The sequence below is a fragment of the Natrix helvetica genome (genome assembly GCF_964273705.1).
Source record: "Natrix helvetica genome assembly, chromosome: 6".
In the NCBI taxonomy this organism is placed as follows: Eukaryota; Metazoa; Chordata; class Lepidosauria; order Squamata; family Natricidae; genus Natrix; species Natrix helvetica.
The window spans coordinates 70863068-70890917 of record NC_138553.1 but is presented as its reverse complement, the minus strand read 5'-3'; the positions used below and the strand labels follow the sequence as shown (position 1 = coordinate 70890917).

The 27850-nt window shown below is 39.2% G+C and overlaps 1 protein-coding gene across 5 annotated transcripts in view; it reads left to right on the top strand.

Moving 5' to 3' along the window:
• Positions 1 to 27850, top strand: part of TAFA5 (TAFA chemokine like family member 5) — a 330481-nt gene that overhangs the window by 153687 nt on the left and 148944 nt on the right. Inside the window, exon 3 of one of the 5 annotated variants that reach the window (XM_081958792.1) lies at positions 15816 to 15939. The exons of the other annotated variants lie outside the window; for them this stretch is intronic. Coding sequence (XP_081814918.1) covers positions 15816 to 15939 — 124 coding nt within the window. The remainder of the gene's footprint in view (positions 1 to 15815; positions 15940 to 27850) is intronic. 5 annotated transcript variants of the gene reach the window in all.

Sequence of the window (27850 nt, the reverse complement as noted above, 5' to 3'; positions counted from 1 at the left end):
TTTCCGCCTCTGCCCCATATCTCGGGATTGCAAAAAAAGGGGCCTGATAGACCAGGCCATTCAACACTTCTTGGACATACAGGCCATCTAGGTTCCGGTGGAACAACATGGGCAGGGATTTTACTCCCTGCTGTTCATTGTCCCGAAGGTGTCGGACTGCTGGAGAGCAATCCTCGACCTCAAGGCCTTGAACCGCCACATTGTATACTGGCGATTCAAGATGCATTAGTTACTGACCATCCTAGAGGGCGTCCGGAGGAACGACTTCCTCACCTCAATAGATTTGACAGAGGCCTAACTCCATGTCCCAATCCATCTCGAACGTCAATGGTACCTGTGATTTTGTTATTGGGGATGCCATTATCAATATCAAGCCCTCCCGTTCGGTCTCTCATCAGCGCCCAGGGTGATTACCAAACTCCTGACAACCTTGGCGGCCCACCTATGAGCCTCGCCCATTCGAATTATGTACTACCTGGACGACATTCTCTTGTTGTCCAGGTCCCCAGAACATGCCTGCAGGGATCTGCGGGACACCATAAACATTATGGGAACTCACGGTTTCTCAATAAACCTTTCAAAGAGCCATTTAGTTCCAACCACATGCATAATTCATCTGGGCGTACTCATAGACACCCAGCAGGGTCGGGTCTTCTAAACAAGGGAATTACAGCAAGGGCTCTAGAGTTAGCACGGTCGGTTGGGAGGCAGAACCGGGTACAGCTACTTCAGCTGTGCCAGCTGCTAGGCAAGATGGTCTCGTGTTTTGCAATAGTGCCCTGGTCCAGGGTCCACAGCAGGCCTCTCCAATGGTTGCTCCTTCCTTTTCAAAAGAACAACAGCAGCTGCTCCACAAGTCGAATCATGTTGCCCCCCAAGGGCCGCAGGTCTTGAATTGGTGGTCTTCTCTGGCCATAATGCAGTTCCAGGAGCCTCATTGAGTAACAATGACCACCAACACCAGCCTGACGGAATGGGGAACCCATTCCGGAACAGAGGTGGCACAGGGCCAGTGGACTCCCTTGGAACAACTACAATCAACTTCCTGGGGCTGTTTCATTTCCACTCATCAGTGGCGGGCAGACACATGTTAGTCCTGATGGACAACATGACAGCGAAAGCCCACATCAGCAGGCAGAGTGGCACCCGGTCCAAACGGTTGATGAAGGAGGCCCAGCTGCTGCTGACTTGGGCAGAGGAACATCTCTCCATTCGGCCCGAACACATCGCAATGTCATGGCAGATTGGCTGAGCCAATTGCAAGTAGATCAGGTGGAGTGGGAACTCCATCCTGCCCATTTCCGGGAGATCATCAAGTGTTTCCAAACTTCAGTAGCTGACCTCTTCACCACCACCAGCAACAAGAGGTTTATCGCTTTTATGCCAGATTTGCGTCTCTGGGCGCAGAGGGAAGTGATGCCCTTCGATATTGCTGGCCACCGAACCTTCTTTATGCTTTCCTGCCATTCCCCATGATCCAGAGAGTCATCAGGAAAATGCTGGAGAACGGGCAGAGTTGATTCTCCTGGCTCCCTACTGGTTCGAGTATCTCCTGTCACCCCCTCCAGGACCTCTCTATGACAGGGAGCCATGATGCATCCGGACCCACAGTGGATCAAGTTGACCGTATGGCAGCTGAGCAGCACTCAATGACAACAGAGGGTCTTTCACCAGACGTCATTAAGACGATCCAAGCGGTCAGGAGACCCTCCACTATTTGAATCTACGAAGCCATTTAGAAGGCCTTCTGCACCTGGTGCGGGTCCAAAGGGGTGGTCCCGCTCCAGGCATGGACGTGCCACATCCTTGACTGCTGGCTTGGCTCCCAAAACCTTCAGCGTCTATCCTCTGCTCCGGCCTTGACAGATTGCTGGACACCGATCCACTCATTCAACAATTCCTTAAAGGTGCCCCCAACTTGCATTCTCCTACTATGCATCATTACCCATTACCCGTCCTGGCACTCGTCCTTCAGGCACTCACTCAGGCTCTGTTCGAGCCATTGCGAGACACTACTCTTCTCTACATGTCACAAAAAGTTCTGTTTCTAGCCATCACCTCCACTCGCCGGATTTCAGAACTGGCAACTCTTTCCGTGCAACAGAACTTGTGCACCTTCTATGCGGACAGGGTGGTTCTCAGGGTAGATCCGGCATTCATTCCCAAGGTGAACTCTATCTTTCATCATGTGCAGGAGTTGGTTCTCCCCAACTTCTGCCCACAGACTGTCCATCGCTTGAACACAGCTGGCACATCTTTGACATCCGTCGAGCCTGAAAGATCTACTTATACAGAAAATCATTTTTCCATCGCACAGAGGCCCTGTTTGTGTCATTTAAACCAGAGTCTATGGGCCTCAGAGCGTCGTCTCCCTTTTTGGGGAAGTGGATCAGGGCATGCATTGCATTGCATTGCAAAGGAGTATTCATCTCAGGATCAGCCCATGCTGATGAGCATGTAGGACGGCTGCTACGGTCGCCTGGAGCACATGGGCGCCATTGCATGAGGTTTGCAGGGCAGCCACATCGTTGTCTCCGTCCATCTTTATTAGGCACTACAGAATTGACAGGTACGCATTGGCTGATGCGGCCTTTGGGAGGAGAGTCCTACAGCAGATCAGGGTTAGTCAAGGAGATTTGTCCTGGACGGTTTCCCTCCTGTGATGCTGGACAAGCTCTGTTATGTCCCACACATGGATGCTGTCTCCACTGAGTCAGGAAAATGTAGTGTTGGCTTACCTGATACACTCATTTTCTGAAGAAGTGGAGACAGCATCCAGCCCACCCTTTAGGCCCGGGCCATTATTCTGGGAGATATCATTTTGTTCACGAACGTCTGTCTGCGTATTAGTCTCATCAAAAAAGCTGGGGAAGCTCAGCAGGAAGAGGCAGGACTTAAACTTTGCAGACTCAGTTCTATTGGATGTACTTGAGAATAACCTACATAGGGATGCTGTCTCCACTTCTTCAGAAAATGAGCATATCAGGTAAGCCAACACTACATTCCTTGCAGATAAGCTGGTCATTTGCATCCTTTTAGAGCCGTGATGGCAAACCTATGGCACGCATGCCACAGATGGCACACGGAAGCCTCTCTGCTGGCATACGAACCCAACTGAGCTCCACCATGCATGCACTACCGGCCAGCTGATTTTTGGGTCTCTGCAAAACACTATACAAGCCATTGCGTACATCTAATAGGAACAGGAAGTACCTCACAAGAGCAGATAGAGGTAAATCCTAGAGAGGCAGGAAATGCATCACTGAACAATGGAGACGAATGCTAGAGAGGAATAAAGCTGCATACAAAGTCGACATAACTCCTGTGACAGTGTAGAGATGCACAGGGCGGGGAGAGTGCCATTTTTGGTTCCAGGAGGCTGCTAGGCCCAAAATGGGGTGCGGGGGATCACACACGCATGTGTGGTGTGTGTGCAAGGGGCACACACATATTATATTATGGTGTGGGCATGCACACACGCACTATCATGCACGCAAGTGTGCTTTCGGCACATGAGGACAAAAAGGTTAGCCATCACTGTTTTTAGAGGGTCCTTGAAGCACTCTTGGGGGTTTATCTATGTCCTCAGGGTCACCTGAGTAGTGCTCCCGGTTGGTCTGCAATTTTTTTCCCTCTGGAAATCCATTCCTACTCCCTTCCTATCATTCAAAGGGTGTAGGTGTTATAATTGTATAGCTAAAAGTCAGTAGAAATTACAGATTTTCAGCATTTCTGAAGTACAATGCTCTTCGGTGTTTATGTTAATGTTAATCATACCACGATGAGAATTCCTGCCTAAAAGTTAATGTGTTGGTGGAGAGAAGCTAGAACAGTACTAAGGATATTAGAATGAAGCTGTTATATCATTCCTTTTATTTCTGCCATCCTGTCCTTCCCTAAAGATGTCGTTTTGTATGATTCACTGCAGATGCAGCGTGTTGCCTGCAGCTTCAAAAATGCTGATGTGGAGGGAGGAGGAAGATACTTCATTTTAAATTCCTTTTTTTTTTTAATGTCTCAAATGAACAGCTCTGTTCCTTCCCATATAGTAGCAGTGGTGCAGAGCAATGCAGGCTTGCTAATGAAAACGTATTCCAATTAGAAAAATAAAACAAGATATTTTTTTTCCCCGCTGGAAGATAGGACATTAAAAATAGCATGTTGGAAATATGATTCAGAGAAAAGAAAAGAAAAAGGATCATTCTATAAAAGTAATTTATGATTTCCTTTAAATGACTCATGCTTGAACTATCTTTTTATGAAAAGTGCTGAGCTTTTATAAATAATTCATAAAAATTTGACCCCTCTACCATCAAAAGCAATACGAAGGGGACTTCATTTCTGGCCTACCTAGCTAAATATGAAATACTATTTAATCTCTTTTTCTGTTTTGCTTTCGATCTTGTTGATTTTCTGCTTGCTATTTGAATTCTCCATCACATTTTGCTATGTTTAATCATTCTCCCTTCTATGACACCCCACATTCAATGAAAATAATTTTCTGAGCTGAATAATTTATATCCAGTTTTCTTGAATAGATTAGTTTTGAAAATCTTGCAAATCTTTACTCTGGAAATGCAGATATAGGTATGAGGAGCATAGTTCATCTTATATTTATAATTTTGGAACTACTTATGTTGAATAAGTGGCATGGGGCCAGGTTATCTCAGGATAGCCACCACCCAATTATATCTGCTCATCCTTGCAGAAGAGGTGGGTTGTAGGTCTATTTCTAAAGAGTTTGGTGTGCTTGAGGCAGGAAATAGCCTTTTTCTGCTGTAGCACCTGTCCTCTATTGACACTGGCAATTAAATCTGTAACATTTGAGGCACTTATGATCATTGCAAGGAGCATTTTGGTGCTATTATGAAAACAATATTTAATAAAATGCAAGTATTAATTATTAGTATAAGGGTTGACAAATATGAATGGTTATTCACCAAATGTATTGAATGGTCCTTTAGAATTATTTTTCATTGAAGTTCAAGCTTGAGAAATATTACAATAGATAGAAGGTAGGTAAGTAGGTAGGTGGGTGGGTGGGTGGGTGGATGGATGATAGATTAGATAAATTAGATTATAGATGATAGATAGATAGATAGATAGATAGATAGATAGATAGATGCTAGATAGATGATAGATAGATAGATAGATAGATAGATAGATAGATGATAGATAGATGATAGATAGATAGATAGATAGATAGATAGATGATAGATAGATAGATAGATAGATAGATAGATAGATAGATAGATAGATAGATAGATAGATGATAGATAGATAGGTTATAACAAAATTGCTGCCACAGTGATGAAAGTTGGCCTGTGGAAACAGGAGGGAGGAGGGAGAGATAACTGGGGGATTGGAGCCATAATAAAATTATTTCTTTTGAGAACCAAGAATTTCCCCACCAGGTTCAAGGAAGTGGGATCTAACACTGAGTGACCCTTGGATTGTGACCAGATTGGACTGTGTGATGGACTGCATGGGCGGGGCAGGGGACTCTACTTTCAATTAGGGGGAAACCCAAGGGGGGGTTCAGAGTCGGTTTTCCTCAGGTGTTCCAATATGACATGCCTAATAAATCTATACTTTGAGGAATGTGCCTGCCTTAGAGTTTTGATTCTGTTGGGTTGGTTACTTGGAACCCTGACAGATAGATGGATAGAGATGATGGATGGATGGATGGATGGATGGATGGATGGATGGATGGATGGATGGATGGATGGATGGATAGATAGATAGATAGATAGATAGATAGATAGATAGATGATAGATAGATGATAGAAATATAGGGAAAGAGAGCAACATCTCCCAGGGATTACAATGTCCCTTGGTGTTTTGACATTTTTTATGGTCACGTGGCCATGTACCTGAACTTGGGGGATCTGAGTATCTGTTGGAACCTGTGAATTAGTTTTATTGAAACATTTGTGTTGTATTTCAAGTATTTGAATTGATCATGTCTTCCTTGCTCTTGGTTATTTTTCACCTTGGCTGCCAATTGTCAAATTCATTGCATTATAAAAAGCTGGGGAGATGTAGCACAGATTCTGTATTTGTCTTCCTGTGGAGTTTATTTCCTGGTCTTACCTTGTGAGGGCTGAGAATGTCATACCTTCATCCCGCACTCATTTTTATTTAATTTATAAACATAAGACCAGAGTACTGTAGAGACAACATTAGTTCCATTCAATAGCTTTATTTATTTCTTGCTGTGTTAGTTTTGAAAACCTACAAGGAACTATAAGTCAAAACTGATGGTTAATTGAATTGTGATTTATGAGTCTGTTACAAAAAACAAACAGCCTGGTTTACTTTTCAGCTTTTTAAAATTTGCCTTTCTAAGAAGCAATATAAAATGTGGTGCACTATAAATAAAAAAAAAACAGGAGTAATAATACATAATTAAATTAATGCGCTATGACTGTGACCTTTGAAATAGTTATGGCTGCAGTTGGACTTTAGGTCTCTAATTGCATGAACTTCAATAGTTGCTTTAAATAAAATAGTTGCAACTTAAATGCAAATATCCAGTAAAAGTAAAATGCAATAATAATAAAATATCTCACCTTACTATATTCATGAACTGAGCTGACGTGACAAGTATATTTCATATGACTAAAACTGTTTTATGAATTGTTGTCCATTACCTTTTAAAGAAATACTCCAAATATACCCAAGACAACATATTGACCTATTGGTGGTATTTCACTGAATATTTAAGACTTCATAAGCTTAGAGAGCTACCATTATTTATTTGTTTGTTTTGTCATCAGCCAGTCTATGGATCAGATCTATGGATCTCCATGCCTCTGTGTCTCGTACCACTCCTTCAGATCCGTCATGGTTAGATCTGTCATTTATTTATTTAGATTTATTAAATTGCTAACTCAACATTTGTCCTTGGGTGGTAAAGAAGAATGAAAATTAACAATATTTTATTTTACAATTAAACAACACCAAAATCAGGATCTACCATCCCAGGGGTAACACTAAACTTAAGAAAGGGCAAAAAAAGACCCAGGTTTAGTGACTTCCAAAAGTCCACTGGGATCAGAGCAATCCAAATTTCAGGAAATATGCCATTCCAAAGGACAGACACAGTAACAGAGGAGATATGCTTCCTAACTTCCATTAGATAGCATTGTTTAATTTGAGGAGGGCAGATTGTGTCTTCTCTATTGGACATTGTGGTGGATATAACTGGAGGCAGAAGGTTCTGTAGATAATCCAGTAGAATCCAGAATATTTTACATTACTCTTATTGTATAATGGTCAATTGAGGCACTACAGGTAGTCCTCAACTTAACAACAGTTCATTTAGTGACTGTTCAAAGTTATAACAGCACTGAAAAATGAGATTTATGACCATTTTTCAAAGTTACAACCTTTGCAGATTCCCCATGATCAGGTGATCAAAATTCAGATGCTTTGCAACTGACTCATATTTATGATGATTGCTGAGTCCCAAGGTCATGTGATCACCTTTTGCGACCTTCTGACAAGCAAAGTCAATGGGGAAGTCAAATTCACTTAACGGCCAGTCTACTAAAACATACCAACTGCAGTTAAATTATTAAATTAACTGATTAATTTAACAACTATGGCAAGAAAGGTTGTAAAATGAGGCAAAATTCATTTAACAAATGTCTTATTTAGCAACAGTAATTTTTGGCTCAATTGTGGTCATATGTTGAGGACTACCTGTATTTAGTGATTAACAATGCTAAAACAAAACAAAACAAAAATCTTTCTGGAGAAGAAAAAAAGATTTAAGATTATTATACAGTTGGTGTGTTCTTGCCCAGCTGATACACAATAAGTTATTATTTGTTTTCATCTAACTTGAATTTGTATAAAGTAAAATTAATCTATAGTAATATCTTAGGTTTCCTCCCAACTTGGCGAAGATCATATGATCAACAATGCATCTTCATTCATAGGGAGATTGTAATATTACCAAGTAATGTGGAAATTAATGCAATTTACCAAATTGTCATTGGTGAAAATTTATTCTAGCTAAGTACTAGACTTATTTGGATATCAAAGTTATTTAATATTTCTAATAAAATAATCCCAATTATCTTTAAACATACTAAATGTTTTCACCCTTAAGTGAAGTAAGTGGTACTAATGTAATACAGGATTTCAGGATTTGTAAAATTTTTTACAGATACTGTATTATTAATTTGTAAATATTTACTTTAAGAGTAGTAAGATTCTCGTAGTTCCACATAATAATAATGAGACAAGCTTGTTATGTCTAAAAGCACTTGTTATATCACCAATAAATGTTAAATTTCACATCCTGCATCATGAGAAATGTAGATGCATATATAGATTCTTGAGCAGATAAAACATATGTTTCCTTTAATTTTTGAAAATATGTTATTAGGAAGTTCAGCCATTGCTTCCCACATTTGAAATGTTGCTTGCATACATACTGTCTGAATTATGTTCATAATATAATTCCAAATATGGAAGTAACCCACATGTATTGTAGCATAAATGTAATGCTGAGGCGTTAAGAGTATCACAATACATATCTTCATATTGTGGTAGAAATGTAAGAGATTACATCACTGATACTTCCTATTAAATAAATTGCTCACTGGGTATTTGGAATAATTAGTGCTTTCCATTGAAATATATCACAAAGCTGTGCAAATCCTTTAAAAGACAGTGCTTTCAATCACTAAAACAGCTACATCTTTTTCCAGGTATGTAGAGCAGTTTCATAAGCAGAATAGGAATATATATATATATATATATATATATATATGTATGTATGTATGTATGTATGTATGTATGTATGTATGTATGTATGTATGTATGTATGTATGTATGTACGCATACATACATACATAGCATAGATGGAGATAACCACAGCAACTTATGAAACATTCAGTAGAGGATGGAAAAATATCAGCTGTTTTACTGTCTGTCTGTCTGTCTGTCTGTCTGTCTGTCTGTCTATCTATCTATCTATCTATCTATCTATCATCTATCTATCTATCTATCTATCATCTATCTATCTATCTATCTATCTATCTATCTATCTATCTATCTATCTATCTATCTATCTATCTATCTATCTATCTATCTATCTATCATCAAAGTTATATAGCAGACCATGTCTCATAAGACATGCTTTTAAAGCATTTGCACAATCATTTCTTAAAATAATTCAAAACGAAAGATTGGGCAGCAATAATTGTAAAACTTAGTACCTCTTTCAATATCCATATTCCCTTCACCCCTAAGCGTGCATGTTCTGATCGCAAAAACCATTCCTGATATTAGACCTACAAGTCACTGAATCCAGTATGATCTTCTCTTTCCACAGTACTACTTTAATAAACAATGGCAGTATTGTTTTGTTTTTGTTTAGTTTTTTCCCCTGATTTTCAGAGCTTTAATCAGAACTGGTATTTTGAAAAAGCTCAGAACAGGGCATGCCCTCTACATACCAGGGGAATGAATATATTTTCAAAATTGCCCCTATTCATCTTGTTAACTAGGCTTCGGGTGAATATGATGCACTTCCCTACTAATAAGTTTTGAAAAATACATATATAGTGTATAACCTTACCTAAATGTTATGTTGTTTTACCTAAATAGCAATCCAGTAGATCATTAGGGTTTCTGGAAAAGCATTGCTGAAATGACGGAGGCAAATATTTGCAGGAAAAAAGGAATTTACTCAAACATTTCCATGGTTCATGTTACACCTTGCTGTGTTGTATGGACCATTTAACCAGTAGTATAGGTGAGAGATGTGGTGGCTCAGTGGCTAAAACGTTGAACTTGTAATCAGAAAGTTCGGCAGTTCAAATCCCTAGAGCTGCGTAACGGAGTGAGCTCCCATTACTTGTCCCAGCTTCTGCCAACCTAGCAGTTTGAAAGCATGTAAAAATGCAAGTAGAAAAATAGGAACCACCTTTGGTGGGAAGGTAACAGCGTTACGTGTGCCTTCGGCATTTAGTCATGCCGGCCACATGACCATGGAGACGTGGACAGCGCTGGCTCTTTGGCTTTGAAACGGAGATGAGCACTCTCCCCTAGAGTCAGGAACGACTAGCACATATGCGAGGGGAACCTTTACCTTTAATGAGGTTATAACAGCTCCACAGGTAGCCTGCAATATGTATTTCTGTTATAATTGTTAGTGGTATAGTAAAGAAAATTCACTGTAAAGTATGTTTGATTTCTTGTATCAGAAACAATTTTTTGCACAAGTTACTTCATCTTTCATTTGAACGTGGTCTCCTTTAAGTTTTAATCCAGCAGTAACATAGAATGGAAGATACCAAGTGAAATTTTAAATCACTGGGAAATGTTAGTATTTAATTGTTTAAACTGGATCTAAGCTTGTATTTAGGATGTATCCCCCTCTTGCCTACAAATAGTGTTATGATATCTTTCCTTTTATATGTTTTGCTTTTACATGCTCAAAGCTCAATCCTTTTTTGCTCAATCATTCTAAATCAGTATGGAGCAGAGCTGGTATGCATTCATGCATGTGTGTTTGTGTGTATATATATAAAGTTTATTTATATTTCTATGTGGCCAATTGTGAATTATAAATTTAAGTGATATTGAAATGTATCTCCCACAGAGAGTGAGGAAATATTAAGAAGCATACTTTTGATACAAATTTGTCCTGCCTTTTCTTCTTTATTTACTTTATGCTAGAGGGTTTATGTGCCAAACTAACTCATGGGGCAACAGTTGTATCAATAAAATTATAGCAATAAAATTCAAGCAAAAAAAATACTATATATTTCATCTTCAACTCTTGGAAGAAAGAAGTATGTAAATGAAAAGACTGTTCCTCTTCCAAGTGCAGTGGTACTGAGCTTATAACATGGATATACTTAAATAACATACTCTATATATGTGTGTGTGCATGCGCGCACCCACACACACACACACACATGTATGTACCAGGGGCGGGTTCCTTCCAGTTCTAACCTCTTCTATAGAAGAGGTTCCACAAATCTACAGTGCTGTTTAGAACCAGTTCCAGCTCCCTCCCCCCGCCCGTCCACACAACATCAAGATGAAGAGCGAGAGGAGGAATTATGGGAGTTGAAGTCCACAAGTCTTAAAGCTGTCAAGTTTGAACACCCCTGGGTTTTTTTTTCTAAAGGGTTAGGGGTGCAAGGGTCTTGTAACTTGACAGCTTTAAGACTTGCGTGCTTCAAATGCCAGAGTTTCTGAGCCAACATTTTGGTTGCTAAGCAAGAGCGTTGTTAAGTGAGTTTCACATTTTACAAGTTGGCCACGCCCACCCAGTCACATGACTGGCAAGCCACTCCCACAAAGCAGGCCACACCTACGAAGAGGTTCTAAAAAAACTTTGAAACCCATCACTGGTATGTATGCATTAATTTAGATCAGGAAGTGAATATTATTTGAATTGGAGAGTGTATGTGCATATGTTTGCATATATTGTGTGCACTACAAATATGTGTATACATTTATTTATTTATTTATTTGGATTTATAAACCGCCCCCTCTCCCAAAAAGGGACTCGGGGCGGTGTACAGTCAATGAAACACAGATAAAATACATAAATAACAATATAAATAATATATAAACAATTAAATACTTGAGCATTTGAGTGGAGGAGGTGAGACTGTACAAAGAAATAAATATAGTATAAAAGCCCTAAAACATCCCAATTAAAATACCCAAACCCAATTAAAATATATCCCCGGGAGGTAAGACTAAGAGTGTGCCAGGCCAGCTAATTGAAACAGGTGACATGTATATAAATACATGTATATAAATTATATACATGTATATAAATCTATCTGTGTGTTTTTTCAATATCCATAAAATTGGAAAATGGGTTGAGAGAATTGATAGAGCATAATGATGAGTGAGAATCTGTTATAAGTTTAGCACATAATATTTTCATACTTTGGATCCATGCTTACGAACACGTATGAGGACCCGCGCGCATGCACACACACACACACACACACACACTGGTATATATAATTACGCATTGCAGTTTGCTCTACTAAGGCTATTTTTGGAAGAAGTGTTCAAAAACTTACATAAATATATTCTAATGTGGAAAGACTGGCATTCATTGGCAAGTTTTTTTTTTTCCTGAATTAATTTGAATTGCCGGTTGCTTCATGAAAACATATGAATTAAAACCTCTATACCAGTGAGGCAGGTGGAGACGGTTTCCTGTATGTCCAAACTGATAGAGGTTATTTAATTGAGACAAGAAAAATGAGGTGCAACCACATCTAGGAGTTAGGTAAACTCCTGCCTTAAGTTGTCGGCTTCTTATCTTCTTTTTGACTTGAAACTTCCTTGGTTCTATTAACCACGTATAATTTTGCTGATGTGGTTTCTACATCTGGTATAGCTGTCTATTTTTATAACACTATTTAAATTATCTGATTAGATTTGTTATTAGCCCACTTGTGTGTTACTGAAGAAAAATAAGGGTAGGATGGAACCAAGAAGTTATTATCAATCAGTCACTTAATTGTAGTTATCCCCACTGCAGTGGCCATATTCCCTGGCATATGTTATGTGTTTATTTCTTTACTCTATTTATATGCCTCTTTTACCTTAAAGCAATATTCAATTAGAAGAAAAGCAGCATATTAAAATGCTGAACATCTGTAGCAGTTTCATAAATGACGTACTGTAACAAATGCATAAAGCACTTAATAAACACTAAAGCAAAACTACAGAAAAGGGGGAAGTCAGTAATGGAGATATTACTGTTTATAGTATGAAGTCATAGAAAGATTAAACTAAATCCGTTCATGATGATATTTCTGAAAATTACTGGGATTTTCAGAAAGTCTTTTTGGATTCTATCACATCTAGTATAGCTCCAATATAAGGGGGAATTTATCAAAGCTCAATCCTTTTTTTTTTGCTCAATCATTCTAAATCAGTATGGAGCAGAGGGGGCATGCTGCCGGTTTGCACCGGCACAAGGCTCCACCCACCCAACCTGACATCATCAAGGAACTTCTGCACATGCGCAAAAGGTTCTGAGCATGCCCAGACACACACTCCCGCTACCGAACCAGTAGTGAAAAAAATAGAATACCACCTCTGGTATGGAGGGAGATAAAGAAAGTGATAAAACTCTTAGAAATACTGTAGATATCTGGACAAAGGTGAAAAATTGTTCTAACTAGCAAAATGTATGTGTATATGTTTATGCTTAGCAGTATATTTCACTCGATATTTTATTAAATGAATGATCAAGGCTATCCACATACATATCCACATCCTATTATTTTGGCAAGTACAGTAATTAATACAATACAATAGTAGAGTTGGAAGGGACCTTGGAGGTCTTCTAGTCCAACCCCCTGCCTAGGCAGGAAACCCTATACTGTTTCAGACAAATGGCTATCCAACATCTTCTTAAAGACTTCCAGTGTTGGGGCATTCACAACTTCTGGAGACAAGCTGTTCCACTGATTAATTGTTCTAACTGTCAGGAAGTTTCTCCTCAGTTCTAAGTTGCTTCTCTCCTTGATTAGTTTCCACCCATTGCTTATTGTAATACAATGTCACAGCATCAGAATAACAGAGTTGGAAGTGACGTCGGAGATCTTCTATTCCAACCCACTGCTCAAACAGGACACCATACACCATTTCAGATAAATGGTGTCCAGTATCTTCTTTAAAACCTCCAGTGATGGAGCACCCCAAATATCATGTATTTGGCATGTTGTCCCACAGATTAAATTGTTCTCACTGTTAGAAAATTTCTCTTTATTTCTGGGTTGGTTCTGTTCTTGATTGGCTTCCATCAATTGCTTCTTGTTCTGCCTTGTTCTTTGGAGAATTGGTTTACCCTCCTCTTCTCTGTGGCAACCCCTCAAATGTTGAAACACTGCTATCATGCCCCCTAGTCCTCCTTTTCTTTAAACTAGACATCCCTAGTTTTTACAACCATTCTGTGTACAGTTTAGCTCATCCCCTAATTATCTTTGTTGTTCTTTTCTGCACTTTTTCTAGACTTTTTTTTTATATTGTGGTGACCAAAACTGGATACAATATTCCCAGTGTGGTCTTACCAAAGCATTGTAAAATGTTACTGAGACTTCATGTGATCTTGATTCCATCTCTTTGGTTTTTTTTTTCCCCAGAAATTTTATTGGTTTTTACACATTTATGGGGAAAGGTACGGGGATATATAAAAAATTTTGGCAGCTCCCACACTAGTGATAGAAATCCATCCAAAACTCACAATTTTTACAATCTTAAAAACAAAAGATAAAAGATAAGCAGAAAACAAAGTCTTATTCTATATTGTCAACCATGTGTTCATTCATTTTCCTTTGTCACTTTCTAGAACATCACCAATTACTGTTATTTCAAATACTTTTATTTTTGTGACCTGAGCCTTTTCGATATTGCTCCTTCCTCCCTGTCCCCAGAGGGAGCCTCAGCCCCCCCTCCCTCTTGTCTTGTAGCTTGCTGTCCTTTTCACCACCTTCGCTGTGTTCGTCCTCCATCTCTTTGTTAATGCTGTCTAGGACTGGGTTAGCTTTTTTGGCAGCTGCAGCACACCACTGACTCATAGTTAAGTTCTATTCCTCTCATAGTTTCTACTATTGAACTAGGTACCAGCTATTCCATACCTGTGCATTTGGTTTTCCTTGCCGAAATGTAGCATGTTGCTTTTCTCACTATCAAATTTCATTTTGTTAGATAGGACTCAGTGTCCAGGTTTGTCAAGATCTTTGTGTATCTTCAGACTACCTTCTTGAGCAGGGGTGTCAAACTCAAGGCTCACACACTGGGTGTGGCCCATGGGACTGGCCTGGAAATATCAAAGGACCAGCCTGTGATGCCTCTGTCAGCCAAAACAGGCTGTGTGTGACTACCCCATGGCCCATTTTCAGCCTCCATGGCCTCCTGCAGCACTCTGGCGGCCAAAAACTGGCCACATGGAGGAGGCATCCATGCAGCCTATTTTTGTCTGGAAGGGTGCTGCAGGAGGCGTCCATCCCATCTCCCCCCACCCCCTGCAGAGGAGAACTACAATGCTGATGCAGCCCTCAAAGAATTCCAGTTTGACACACCTGTTCTTGAGTATTGGCTTTTTCCTCTAGTTTGATGTTATCTGCAATTTGGATGAGTTTCCCTTCTATCTCCTCATCTAAATCGTTGAAGAATATCAGGCCTAAGACAGTTTCTGCCATCAATAGCCATTCATTGTCAAAGAAAATAAGGCAACAAATTTCTATGGCTGTATTACTTTTTATTACTTACTATTACTATTTATTACTTACTATTCAGAGCATGTTGATCTCAGTTACACTCCTGCAGTACAGTTATTTCCCCTCAAGTTGTTTTGCAACACGGCCTTATGTGGCTCTCTTCACTATGCAATTTGCAACTTGAGTTTCAGATTAGTGATTGTGAGAGTCAGTAATAAGGTCAAAATTCAATTTATGTGCTGTTAACAAAGTGACACATTTTGCCACTACTACTTCCCACTTCTCCTGAAATATAAAATGCTGACTATGCACATAATACTTGTTTGTTGTCACATTGAGCAAAATGTTCAGCTTAAGAACACTAAGCTTTGAAAGATTTTTTAACTCTACTTAGTTACTATTTCCACTCAATAGACCTTCAGATAGGAAATAGGTTGCCTATGCTTAAACTACAGTAATTTCCTGTTGATTCCTGGTTCAGATTCTTAATATTTTTTCCTAGCTTTGGAATCAAGATACAGTACATAAAGTGTCATTTATATTGAAAGTTCATCCCAACTCTCATTGCAAATATTCTTGTTATTGCAGATATGATCAGTGGCAGTCAGAGACTGCAAATTCTGAGCAGTGGCATCTCATTTAGAGAACGATGTTACAGTACTGGAGATGCTGTCCCCAACACAATCATATTATCATTTGAAGTGGAAAGCAAGTATGATTTATATTGCCAGATATTTGAAATATGAGTACAATTGCTGATACTGGCTTGTGCTAATTGATATTGTAATCCTAGTTTTTATAGGTCGTATTTTCTATGCTATTAGGTTGTCTTGTGAAATTGTTTTCTTTTTCTATTTATTATATATTATTTAAAATAAGAAAGAAGTACATACATACTTGCAATGCCAGAAATTGCACAAGCTTTTCTGTTTACTGCTTGAAGGCTAAGTCATCATTTAATGCTGAACCATTTTAAATTCAGCTTTCTGTGTTAGACCTATGCAGAAACATATATGGAGCCATCAATAGAATTGATTAATGTCTACTTTATTTATAATAGAGCAATTAATTCAAGTGTTTATTTATTTTCATATGTTTGTTTGATGAATAATTCATCAATAACATTTCCTAAGTGATGATAGATGTTTCTTAGTTCAACAATGTTGGTATAACGTAACAGTGTTATTTATGAGTGAATGACTCATTGAATTACTTTGTCCTGCAGGTGGAAAAGAATGCTCTAAAACAGGGATGTCAAACTCGATTTCATTGAGGGCTGCATCAGTGCTGTGTTTGACCTTGGGGGGGCTGGGGTGGGCATGGCCAGCTCGATGTCACTTATGTTGGGGGCACCTGTGGCTGCCCAAGCGCTCTGTCAGCGAGAACAGGCTCCTGAGCTCTTTTTTCGGTTGCCACGGCATCCTGCAACCCTCTGCCAGCGAAAATGGAGCTTCGTTTTTGCTGGCAGAAGCACCATGGGCCAGTCTGCTGTTTCCAGGAAAGCCTCTGGAGCCATATCTAAGTATCTCATGGGCCAGTTCCTCCCCAGGGCCTGCTCTAAAATGACCCTGAATTGAAAGCATGCAAGTCTTGAGATCTTTTTGTTTTAAATATGGAATTTACACATTCTCATTAGGCATCCTGGATGTTTACCTGTATCCAACTCTTTCTAAGATAGATAGATAGATAGATAGATAGATAGATAGATAGATAGATAGATAGATAGATAGATAGATAGATAGATGATAGATAGATAGATGATAGATAGATAGATAGATAGATAGATAGATAGATAGATGATAGATGATAGATAGATAGATGATAGATAGATAGATAGATAGATAGATAGATAGATAGATAGATAGATAGATAGATAGATAGATAGATGAAATACTAATAATAAATACAATTTCAATGAATGACTCATATTTCAATGAAGCTAAACAACCTTTTTACAGATGAAGTGCATATAAATGACATATTATTTTATACTTTGCTGAGATATGTTTGAATCATATTTAAAAACAGAAAATTGTACTTAGTCATTTTACATTATACTGTTTTTTTTCTCATAATAGAAGCTTATTTATTATTATTATTGCCACAGTGGTGCAATGGTTAGAGTGCTGTACTGCAGACTACTTCTGCTGGCTGTTGACTGCCTGCAATTGGCAGTTCAAATCTCCCCAGGCTCAGGGTTGATTCAGCCTTCCATCCTTACGAGGTGGGTAACATGAGGACCCAGATTGTTGGGGAAAATATTTTGACTCTGTAGAGGTTAGAGCAGGCTATAAAGCACTGTAAAACAGTATATAAGTCTTAAGTGCTATTGCTATTGCTTCATCCTATTTATTTATTATTACTCTGATGTATATTCCATATATCTTCTGTAGGTACATCCATCTTCAGTGTAGGACATTAGATGCAGAGATGTATCTGCTTCACTTATTTTCTACAGATCTTCATGCACACTCAAAAAACACATAGTTGTGCTTTTCAACAATGCCCCTTTCCTGAGATTCCCCATTCACTTTTTCCTGTCCTAATTTCTTCACACTTTCTGTGTTATCCTCAGCTGACACAATAATCTTTTCAAAATTATACTGTTGAATTGGCTCTTTATTAAGGGAAACATATCGGAGCCAGACAAGAAAGGACAAGAATTGATGTTTTTTAATACTGTATTTTTTGGATTATAAAATGCATTTCCTCTCCCCAAAAAGTGGATGGAAATGTTTGTGCGTCTTATAGAGTGAATATTGTAGTGGAGGGGGAGGGGGTTGGAGCTGTGCTGATCAGCTGTTCCACGTGGCAGGGATTGCTGCCTTTGCTGCCTATAGCCTCCTATTGCCACCACGGCCCGCTCACCATAGCCTCTTTGCCGCCAATTGTGGTCTGCTCACCGTGGCAGTGAACGGGCACAGAGAACGGGTGCGGAGGTGGCCAATGAGCCGTGGCAGTAGCAAACAGGCTGTGGCAACAACGAACTGTGGCAGCAAATGTGCTACAGCAAACAGGCAGCAGCGAATGGGCTGCAGCAATCCCCGCCACCTAGAACAGCTGATCGGTGGTATTCCGGGAGGCAAATCCAATTGCCAGTCAGCTGCTCAGCACCGAAGGCTCTAGTGTTTCCTGGCGGCGGCAGCTCATCTCAGTTGATCTGTGGTGGGTGCAACGGGGTGGAGCCCTGACAAGCCACGTGCTGGGGCTAAGATAACATGCTGAAGCTGACCAGGCTGTTTTCTGTTTGCTGCAAAGACATTAGCCAGATGAATACCGGATGGAGGCAGAGGCTGATTTTTTTTCTTATTTTCCTCCTCTAAAGCTAATATGCATCTTATAATCCAGAGCATCCTATAGTCCAAAAAATATGGCAATTCTTTTATTAAGGATAATTTTCCTATATCCAATGAGCAGAATAGCAAATAATTTTATGATCGGAACAACTAGTAGCTCAATAACTTGTGCAATTTTATTATTTGATATAGAATACTTTTTCCAGCAGCCCTTAAAATCAATATTTCCTTATTACAAAATGCACCAAAAGAACAAATCAAAAACCACTAATATACAAGTATTAGGATGATGCCGTATACCATTTCCCACTCTGGCTACTGTGATATGGTTGCCCTTTATCAGAAAGATTTTTTTTTTCCTATTGAAAGTTCCCAGTGAAGCTATTGTATTTGAGTAGATGTTTAGTTTTGCAGTAACAATCAGCGACTTCCCTTTATTGAATGAGGTTAAAATTAACGATAACATCACTTTTCCTTTGAATGCAGAAAGTGAAATAAAATTTTAGCTAACTTATTTTAAAACTTTTTAAAATGAATGTAACATCAGATTTTACTCTGAATGTGACACTTTTCAAAGAACATGTTGCCAATAATATGTGACATAGCTGACTTTTGTTAAAATGCATTATGTCTCTGCCTTAAGGGAATGCCTGGGGAAGAAACACTGTTAAGAAACCTACTGTTGTAAATAAAAATAATTTTAAATTGCAATGGTAAAAATGACACGGCCAGGGTTTCATTAACTAGAAATATTTAGTTATCTATCTGTAGTGCTACTGTATTCTGTCTTTCTAGAGGTTTGTGTTTTGCCTGTTCCAATTAGAAGCTAAATACATTTAATAACAAAAGGTACTATAGAAGTAGAAGTCTATATAATTGAACAGTGTATGATGTAAGAATAATATCCAGGAATGGAGCAAGAAGACAATAATTAATTAATATTAATGAAGGTAAGAAAAATAAAGCATATACCAAAATATTTACATCTGTAAAGTTTCGCTTTTAGTAGCATCGTGTGCTAAAATATTATCAAAAATATGATGTGAATTATGCCAATTTTGGCGATGCACAACAATGCAAGTGTACAATTTGTGCAATTACATTGTTACACATTGTGGCTTCCAGAACCTGTGATTTTCATGATACTAAGAGATGCTAATTGAGAAGCAGTTTAATTTTCATGGTAATGATTTATTTAACTACTTGTTTCTTTCTGTCCATGGGCTGAATTGACAACTCTCTTTTCCCTTTTTTTTCCTGGTTTTAATGTCAAAGGAATGGAAAGAAATACTACAATCTGGCATTAGTCATTCAGTGGGCAATAGTCAACTCTTAGGAGAAAACATACAAGAAGAAAATCCTAGTTTTGTGATAGCTTTTGTGGTGATAGCTCACACTTCTGTATTGCTTTTTTAAATATAAGGATTATGTGTTCTAAATAAGTAATTGGCTGGATGAAATGTTATCGGGTATATCAAGAAATATATATTATAGTTTGTGTTGGATGTGATGATATAATCCTTGAATACAAGATAATTTCATAGTTGTGATGTGGTCTTAACTGTAAATGTCCAGTTTTAGAGGCAGTAAGGATGCCCAGTAAAGATTTTTAACTACCTTTCCACCTGTTCATGGGCATTTCAATGCATACCTCAATATAATCTTGTTTGGAATATTATAATAGGATTGTAAAGCGGACTTTGAAAAACATTAGCTCAAATGTCCTGCTGCTACAGGGCTAATAATGCATATATTGCAAGCCCATCTCATTTGGCAGATCATCAAACACAGCAGTTAAAATACTAGCTAAAAAAACCCAACCTAGAGTAGACCGGAACACTGATTTGATCAGAAACATAAAAGTACAAAGATGTCACTGGAGTATAAAAGAAAAAGCTTTTGAATATTTCTTACCGGAGATACTCCAGCGGAAAAGGTTGAGTGTCAACTTTATCAAGAAGATAAATTGAGAAATATCTTTTAAACTAGAACACTACTTTGAATGAATGATTGCAGGAGAGAAATCATATCTCTGGAACTTCCTGGAGACTATCTGGAGCGGATTTCTCAGTCATTATAAACAAAACACCATACATCGTGACAATTTAGGTGGGAGAACATGGCCATTCCTTCTACTGTGATTGCATAAAAGTTATCTACCTACCTGGTATCTTCTCTTATTAAGGAGACATTCAAATTGATAATTCAGTTTAAAGTCTGAAAACATTCTTATCTAGCTGTGATACCTTTTCTCCTGTATTGATAACTAATGTTGATAACCCGGTGTTGTCCGGGTATTTATTTACAGGGGGAAAATGTCTGGACCAAACGTAATTTCTAATATTGGATTTCCCCCCTTACTAGAGGGAGCTCCCTTGTGGAGTACTGTGATGCCGTTACCATGGCAACTCAATTGCACTGTACAGTAGAAACCATTTTAAGACACAACAGGCTGTATCATAACAGAACACACACACACACACAAATACACATAGCATTTATGGCTGAAACTACAACATTGGTTGGACTTGTAATGCTCTGGTGGAGTGACTGTCTTTAAGACTGAATGTTCCATATTGTATGCATATTTGGTTGAAACGGCTTTGTGCAGAAATATAAGTGAAATCAGACGTATTTGAAATATATATATATAGTGTACTTTGAGCAAACATTCTATTCTAATGTAGTTGAATATTTGGTACTTCATCTTTGGTAGATTATCATCTCCTTATTCTCATATATTAAATTATATATCGGCACTCTTGGCTTATAACCACAACTGGGATCAGAATTTTAGTTGCCAAGCAATGTGGTCATTGACTCATCAGGTGACCATCCCAATTTTACAATCATTTTTATGCTGCCGTTAAGCAAGTCATGTTTGTCATAAAACAAATCACATGGACATTAAGTGAAGCATGAGGTTGTTGGAAGCCAGAGTGATGGGAAGGTCACAAACAGCAGTCATGCAACTGCATGACACCACAACCATCATAAATGTCAGCTGGTTGTCAGATGCCCATCTGGCATCATATGACCATGGAGATGGTACGAGGGTCATAACTTTAAGATTAAGTTGTAAGTCACTGCTATTTTATCACCCATGAAACTCCACACCCTCATTAAGTAAATGGTCTAGGGGGGATACTAACACCGAATTGCAGGCAGTGACATTTGAATGCATCCCTGTGGTTTGGGCCTCCACCGTAGCTCCATCTACAGGCAATTGTTGGTATGCCTGCGCCATGTCCAATTTAGCGAAAACTTTTCCGGGGCCTAATGAAGAAGGTGCTGTACAGTGTAGGTGCTTTGTTGTAGTGCTTTATTTATTGTGCACTTGTAGTCCGCACAGATTCGGACAGACCTGTCAGATTTGACAGGTGTCACTATAGGGGTCTCCCAGCGTGCGTGATCAACCGGCTCTAGGATTCCCTGGCCTACGAGTTTGTCAATTTCCCTGTCAATTTTGGGGTGGAGAGCAAAAGGTACTCTCCTGGGTTTTAGCCTTATTGGGGCTATGTTGGGGTCCAAACTAAAGGAAATTGGAGTCCCCACTAACTTACCCAGACCTGTGCCGAAGACTTCTTCGAACTCCTTAAAAATGGCTTCAGCGCTGTCTTTCAAGTTGTTGATACCGGTCACCTCTAGGCCCAGGGCTTGGAACCAATCTAGCCCTAGGAGGCTCTGCAGTTTGCCGCTGACCACTGTCACTGGGAGTTTTCCGCTGAACTGCTTGAACTTCACCTGGAAGATGCCTTCGCCCATGGTGGGGACCCGGTTTCCCTGGTAATCACGTAGGCGGATGTCAGGAGTGCAAAGATGCTGCTTCTTTTGGCTAGGGATAGCCTGCTTTAGGGTAGACCATGGCATGATGGTCAGTGATGACCCAGTATCGATCTCCATCTCACATGGAGAGTCCTCGATGAGGACTGTGACCTTTAGCTTTTTGGGCCGCCTGGTGTGGACTTGGCCGATTGACGTGTGGTAGGTGACTCTATTGTCGCCCTCTGAGTGTCGTGGTGGCTTCCGCCAGGTCCCTTGGCTGGGCCTCTGTTCCTGGTTTGGTGCACTTCTAGGCTGCCAGTCAGTGGCAGAGAATTCACTCCAGCACACCTTGGCAATGTGCCCCTTTCGCTCGCAGGGCTGGCAGGTTGTGTCGCGGAAATGGCAAGCTGATCTGGCATGGTCTCCTCTGCAGCTAGCGCAAGGCAGGAGACATGGTTTGAATGTGCGCACCGGCTGGGCACGGCTACTGTGCATGCAGCAGCTGTCATCTTCCTCGCCTTCTGAACTCCCGGGCTCTGCAGCCTCATGATGTATGTGTGTACTCTTTTGCACGTTTTGTGGAGCACTTTGGCTCTGCAGAGTCTCAGTAGATTTGACAGCTGATTCAGACGCTCTGGCTTCGTCCAAGGCGATCTGCAGAGTGAGGTTAGATTTAGCGAGTAATCTCCTCTGTAGGTTAATGTCCCATATACTGCAAATTATGCGGTTCAGAATCAGTTCGTCCTGGTCTTGGAATTAGCAGTATGCTGCGGCCTTGCGGAGCGCCGCAACGTACTCTCCCTCCTTCTGGTTTCTGATGTTAAACTCATGCCAGCGAACTTGCTTGGACGGCTTGGGCGCATAGTGGGTCCTCAGCGTCTGCTGAAGCATGGACCAGGCGACTGATCGTAGCGGTGTCGGCTCAGAGAGGTCTTTCGCCATCTCGAACACTTCCCGGCCACAGTACCTGAGGAACATGTTCTTCTTGCGGCCTTCAGAAAGGCTCATGAGGTCGTTTGCCTTGAGGAAGCAATCAAATCGTAGCATGTGTGAGTCCCAGTGCTCAGTGACTGGATCATATGGAGTCAGTGGGGCGTGCATGGTCATTTTGTGTTCTGAAGGCGTTTTGGAATCTGCCACTCAAAATTGGCTGCTCAAAGCCGCGCTGAGCTCCGGGCTGGATGTACTTGCTGGATTGCTGCACTCTTTTTGGCTCGCCTAGTTGCCTTCCAATCCCATCCTCGTCGCCAGTGTTAGATTGGGTAATGTATAGGCACACACAGGCTTAATGGTAACAACAGCTCTTTATTAAGTACCACAAGTGAGAACAATCCAGCGAAGGTTGGGTCTGACAGCAGCCCTTTTATAGGGATCTGTCAGACCCTTCGACCAATAGGATTAAACCTCTGTTCCTTCCGGAACAGAAGACCTTGGTGGAAACCACTGTAGTTAGAACAAGTATCTAACAACTCACTTAGGTCTTATTCCTTGTTTTGTAAGTTCTTCAGTAAGATGTTTTAAATCTCTTCTTCTTTGTATTATTCAACTTATATCCTGGAAAATATACTATCTTCTCCACTTTTATTTCCTCCAGCTCATGAGCTTAATACACAATCATATCTCTTACCCAAGCACTGACAAATATAATTAAAATTTGTGATCTTTGCATTCTCATGAGCCTAAGATTAGTATATCTTACAGATACGCTCCATATCTTTCTCAGTGAGTTGCATTTCTGGCACCACTTCATTAATTTTTGGAATAAGATATCCTAATAATCATTTTTTCTATATTCACCTGAATGCCTCTGAGCCTTAAGTTATTCCTTCTGTTTCTACCCTGAACGTTTCCCAATTTTGGATTTTATCTTCCAGGATCACTTTCATTTTTTTTATAGCAGTGTCATAAGCATTCTTAGCTGACTGAGCAGTTTTTAAAATCTGTTTAGTTTACAGGAATGCACAAAAACAAGAATGAGAGACTTCTTGAAAGTATTTTGGTTAATATAAAAAGAAAAAAAAAATGACATTGAGATAGGTGTATACTACAGCCAAGTAGAAGAAACAAACACACTTTTTGCTAATCAGTTAATTATGGTGTGCAGGAAACTCACCACAGTAGTCATGGGGGACTATAACTATCCTGACATCAACTGGGAGACAAACTCTGCAGTAAGTGAGAGATCAAACAAGTTTCATTTATTAGCATTTCTGAGATCCTTGATCTGTCTGAGTTTTGACTTGGCTTACCATGAAGGGCTGACTATAGGAGTACAATTCAGTTATTGAATTTCATTAATCTATGTAGGAGTAGGAAATGTATCTTGCTCCAGAGGCCAAATTCCCCTGGGCAAAGATGTCAGAGATGAATGAATGAAAGAAAGGTTTTTTGGGGATTATATGAGCAGGGAGGGAGGGGAGAGGGAGAGAGAGAGAGAGAGGGAGGGAGGGAGGGAGGGAGAGAGAGAGAGAGAGAGAGACTGAAAATTCTTCTTGATCAACAACTAAAGAAAGAAACATTTGTTCACCAAAGGGAAACGTTGACTGAAAATATCCAGTTTATGGCACAACCTTCTTCTGAATCTTCAATAAACATGGACATTCTCCAAATTATTGATCTGATTCTCTTTTTACAGTATTGCTAATCTAATTTAGGAATTATGACTTTCAGGAAAAGGCTGAGAGAAGAAAAGTTTAAGTTCAATACAATCTTGCTTGGGCCCAGTTGCACAGGTCCTGGAGGTGCTCAACTTTTCATTGCAATGTTTTATTATACTTTAAAGAATTGCAATGCAAATGTAACTCGCTGGGCCTTTGCAACCATTTAATCAAATCTCTGTCTCATTTAGCCTTTGCCAGAGGCTGCATTGTGAGGAAGTAGCAAATCTCATACAAATTATGTATTTTTGAGCCTTGCTGGAATAATAATCATAGAGTTATATTGATGATGTTTGCCATAAAGTGTGAATGTTAAAATACTGCAGGTATTGTTCACCATCTTTATGGTCTGAAATATGAAATGCAAGGATGAGAAAGTAATATATTAGACCCCGGGAAAATATTTTTTATTCATTTAGTTACAGATTTGAACTTACTTCAATGCAAATCTCTCACTTCCACGCTGCGGGATCATAAACAAGACTTATTTGCATAAATTTTCACATTAAAATGTTATGCTGGTTTCCATCTCTATAAAGTGAAAATACAAGATCTTGTGATTAAGTTTTAAAATGCCGTAACATCAAGAATGGAATTTGAAGTGGCAATTTTCATTTTGTGTTGAGCTGTAAATCAGGTGGTATGATTTGCTTTATTCCATCTATATTTTGTGTGTGCATTTAATTATGCTCTGTTATCTGAGCTATGGTAATAGAGTTTGCCATTGGAATCATTTGCAGTCACCATCACAAACAAGAATAATATTTACATTCAGAAAACGTCTGTACAAAAATTACTCAAAGTATATCGCCATATTAGAAGTATTACATTTGCCTGAAATCTAGACTATGATTTCTTGAAATGTGTGACCTTTTAAAAAGGGTCATCTTGAATTTACTGGAAAAACATTAATGAGCCATATAAGTATGTTTATGTCTCTGTATGCATGTGTGTGATCTTTTATTTTATTGGGGTATCTTCTTAACTTTAATGTTATGCTCCTTTGCTACTCATTATAAATTTATATTAATGTTTTTTTAACATTTCATTTCATTTCTTATGTGTTAGAGGAGTAAGGTAAAGGTAAAGGTTCCCCTCACACATATGTGCTAGTCGTTCCTGACTCTAGGGGATGTGCTCATCTCTATTTCATAGCCGAAGAGCCAGTGCTGTCCGAGGATGTCTTCGTGGTCATGTGGCCAGCATGACTAAATGCCGAAGGTGTACAGAACACTGTTACCTTCTTACCAAAGGTGATTCCTATTCTACTTGCATTTTTACATGATTTCGAACTGCTAGGTTGGCGGAAGCTGGGACTCACTCCAGGAGCTCACACCGTGACGCAATACTAAGGATTCGAACCACCTAACTACTGACCTTTCTGATCGACAAGCTCAGTGTCTGTGTCCCTTGTTAGAGGCGTAAGGAAGAGTAAAAACCAGTAAGATGGTATATAGAGCATTCTGATGCAAACTCCAATTCTTTTCATCAGCCACTGAAGTTACAGACCCATTCAAAAAAAAAAACAGACCATGGACTACAATCTTCTTTCCATATTATGCTGGTTTTTAGCACCCCTATGAATGCCAATACTATCCACAAATTTGTAGCTAGTTTCTCTTTCATGGGAATATATTCCACATGGAAATTAGTAAACTGTGAACAAATGCTAGGGAGGGCAAACAGCCATGTGCCACTTTTGAGATTGATATTGTAATCAGTGTATGGAGGACTTCCTTATAGTTCAGGAAAGGGTCAATTTTAATAGCAGACAATTTTGATAAATCCAAATTTGTTGTACTTGATTCCAGTGATGGGTTACTAGCCGGTCTACTACCAGTTGTCTCATGCATGCATGCAACACTTCTGCGTAGAAGCGTCCGGGCAGGTGGGGCCAACCCACCTCTGCTTGATTCCTATTAAAATCAATAAAGCACATCCAATGATTACATTTCTGTGTTTCACTTGCCCATAAATATAAAATTTATAAAGGTTACACAGACTTTTTTAAAATTAAAATCTATTATGGTAGAACGAGTCATTTCCAGATATTGTCAAAGTTGGAAGCAATTTCATAAATCCAGATATTTTTTGCATATTCCATGCAGGCTGGAAATCTTATTTATTTTCTCTTAAATCCAGAAACAATCTCCAGCCTGAGTGTTGCTTGCTAAGAGAACAATAGCCAATGCAAACCAATTTGAATATAAAAACATACAAAAATTAGGGGGAAAAAATTCTTGATGCATTTGCCGACTGCCAATCCAGAAGAAATAACAATTGATCTCAGCACTGATCTCTTTGTTTGATTCTTACATGTAGAATTCTAAGTGGCTCCTTAGAAAATTGGCAATTTTTGCTAATTTTCTCTTCGCTTTCAGACCTCTATTGCAAAATTGAAGCCTCATTCATAAAGGGTTGTCAACCACCAGCACTGAATATATTGTATAAGAAAGTGCAAGGCCTGGAGGCTATGTGAGAGGTGGTGGGAAATATTGTCTTTAATGAGCTCACTGTGAATGAGGCAGGGAGATTCCTTTTATAATTTAAAAGATTTTTTTTATATTTATCCCAAACTAGCACTAATGGATCTGTATGGTTCTTGCTTCTTTGAGAATAGAATAGAATAGAATAGAATAGAATAGAATAGAATAGAATAGAACTCTTTATTGGCCAAGTGTGATTGGATACACAAGGAATTTGTCTTTGGTGCATATGCTCTCAGTGTACCTAAAAAGATAAGATACATTCATCAAGAATCATAAGGTACAACACTTAATGATCATCATAGGGTACAAATGAGCAATCAGGAAACAATATCAATATAAATCATAAGGATACAAGCAACAAAGTTAGAATCCTGCAGTCATAAGTGGGAGGAGATGGGTGATAGGAACGATGAGAA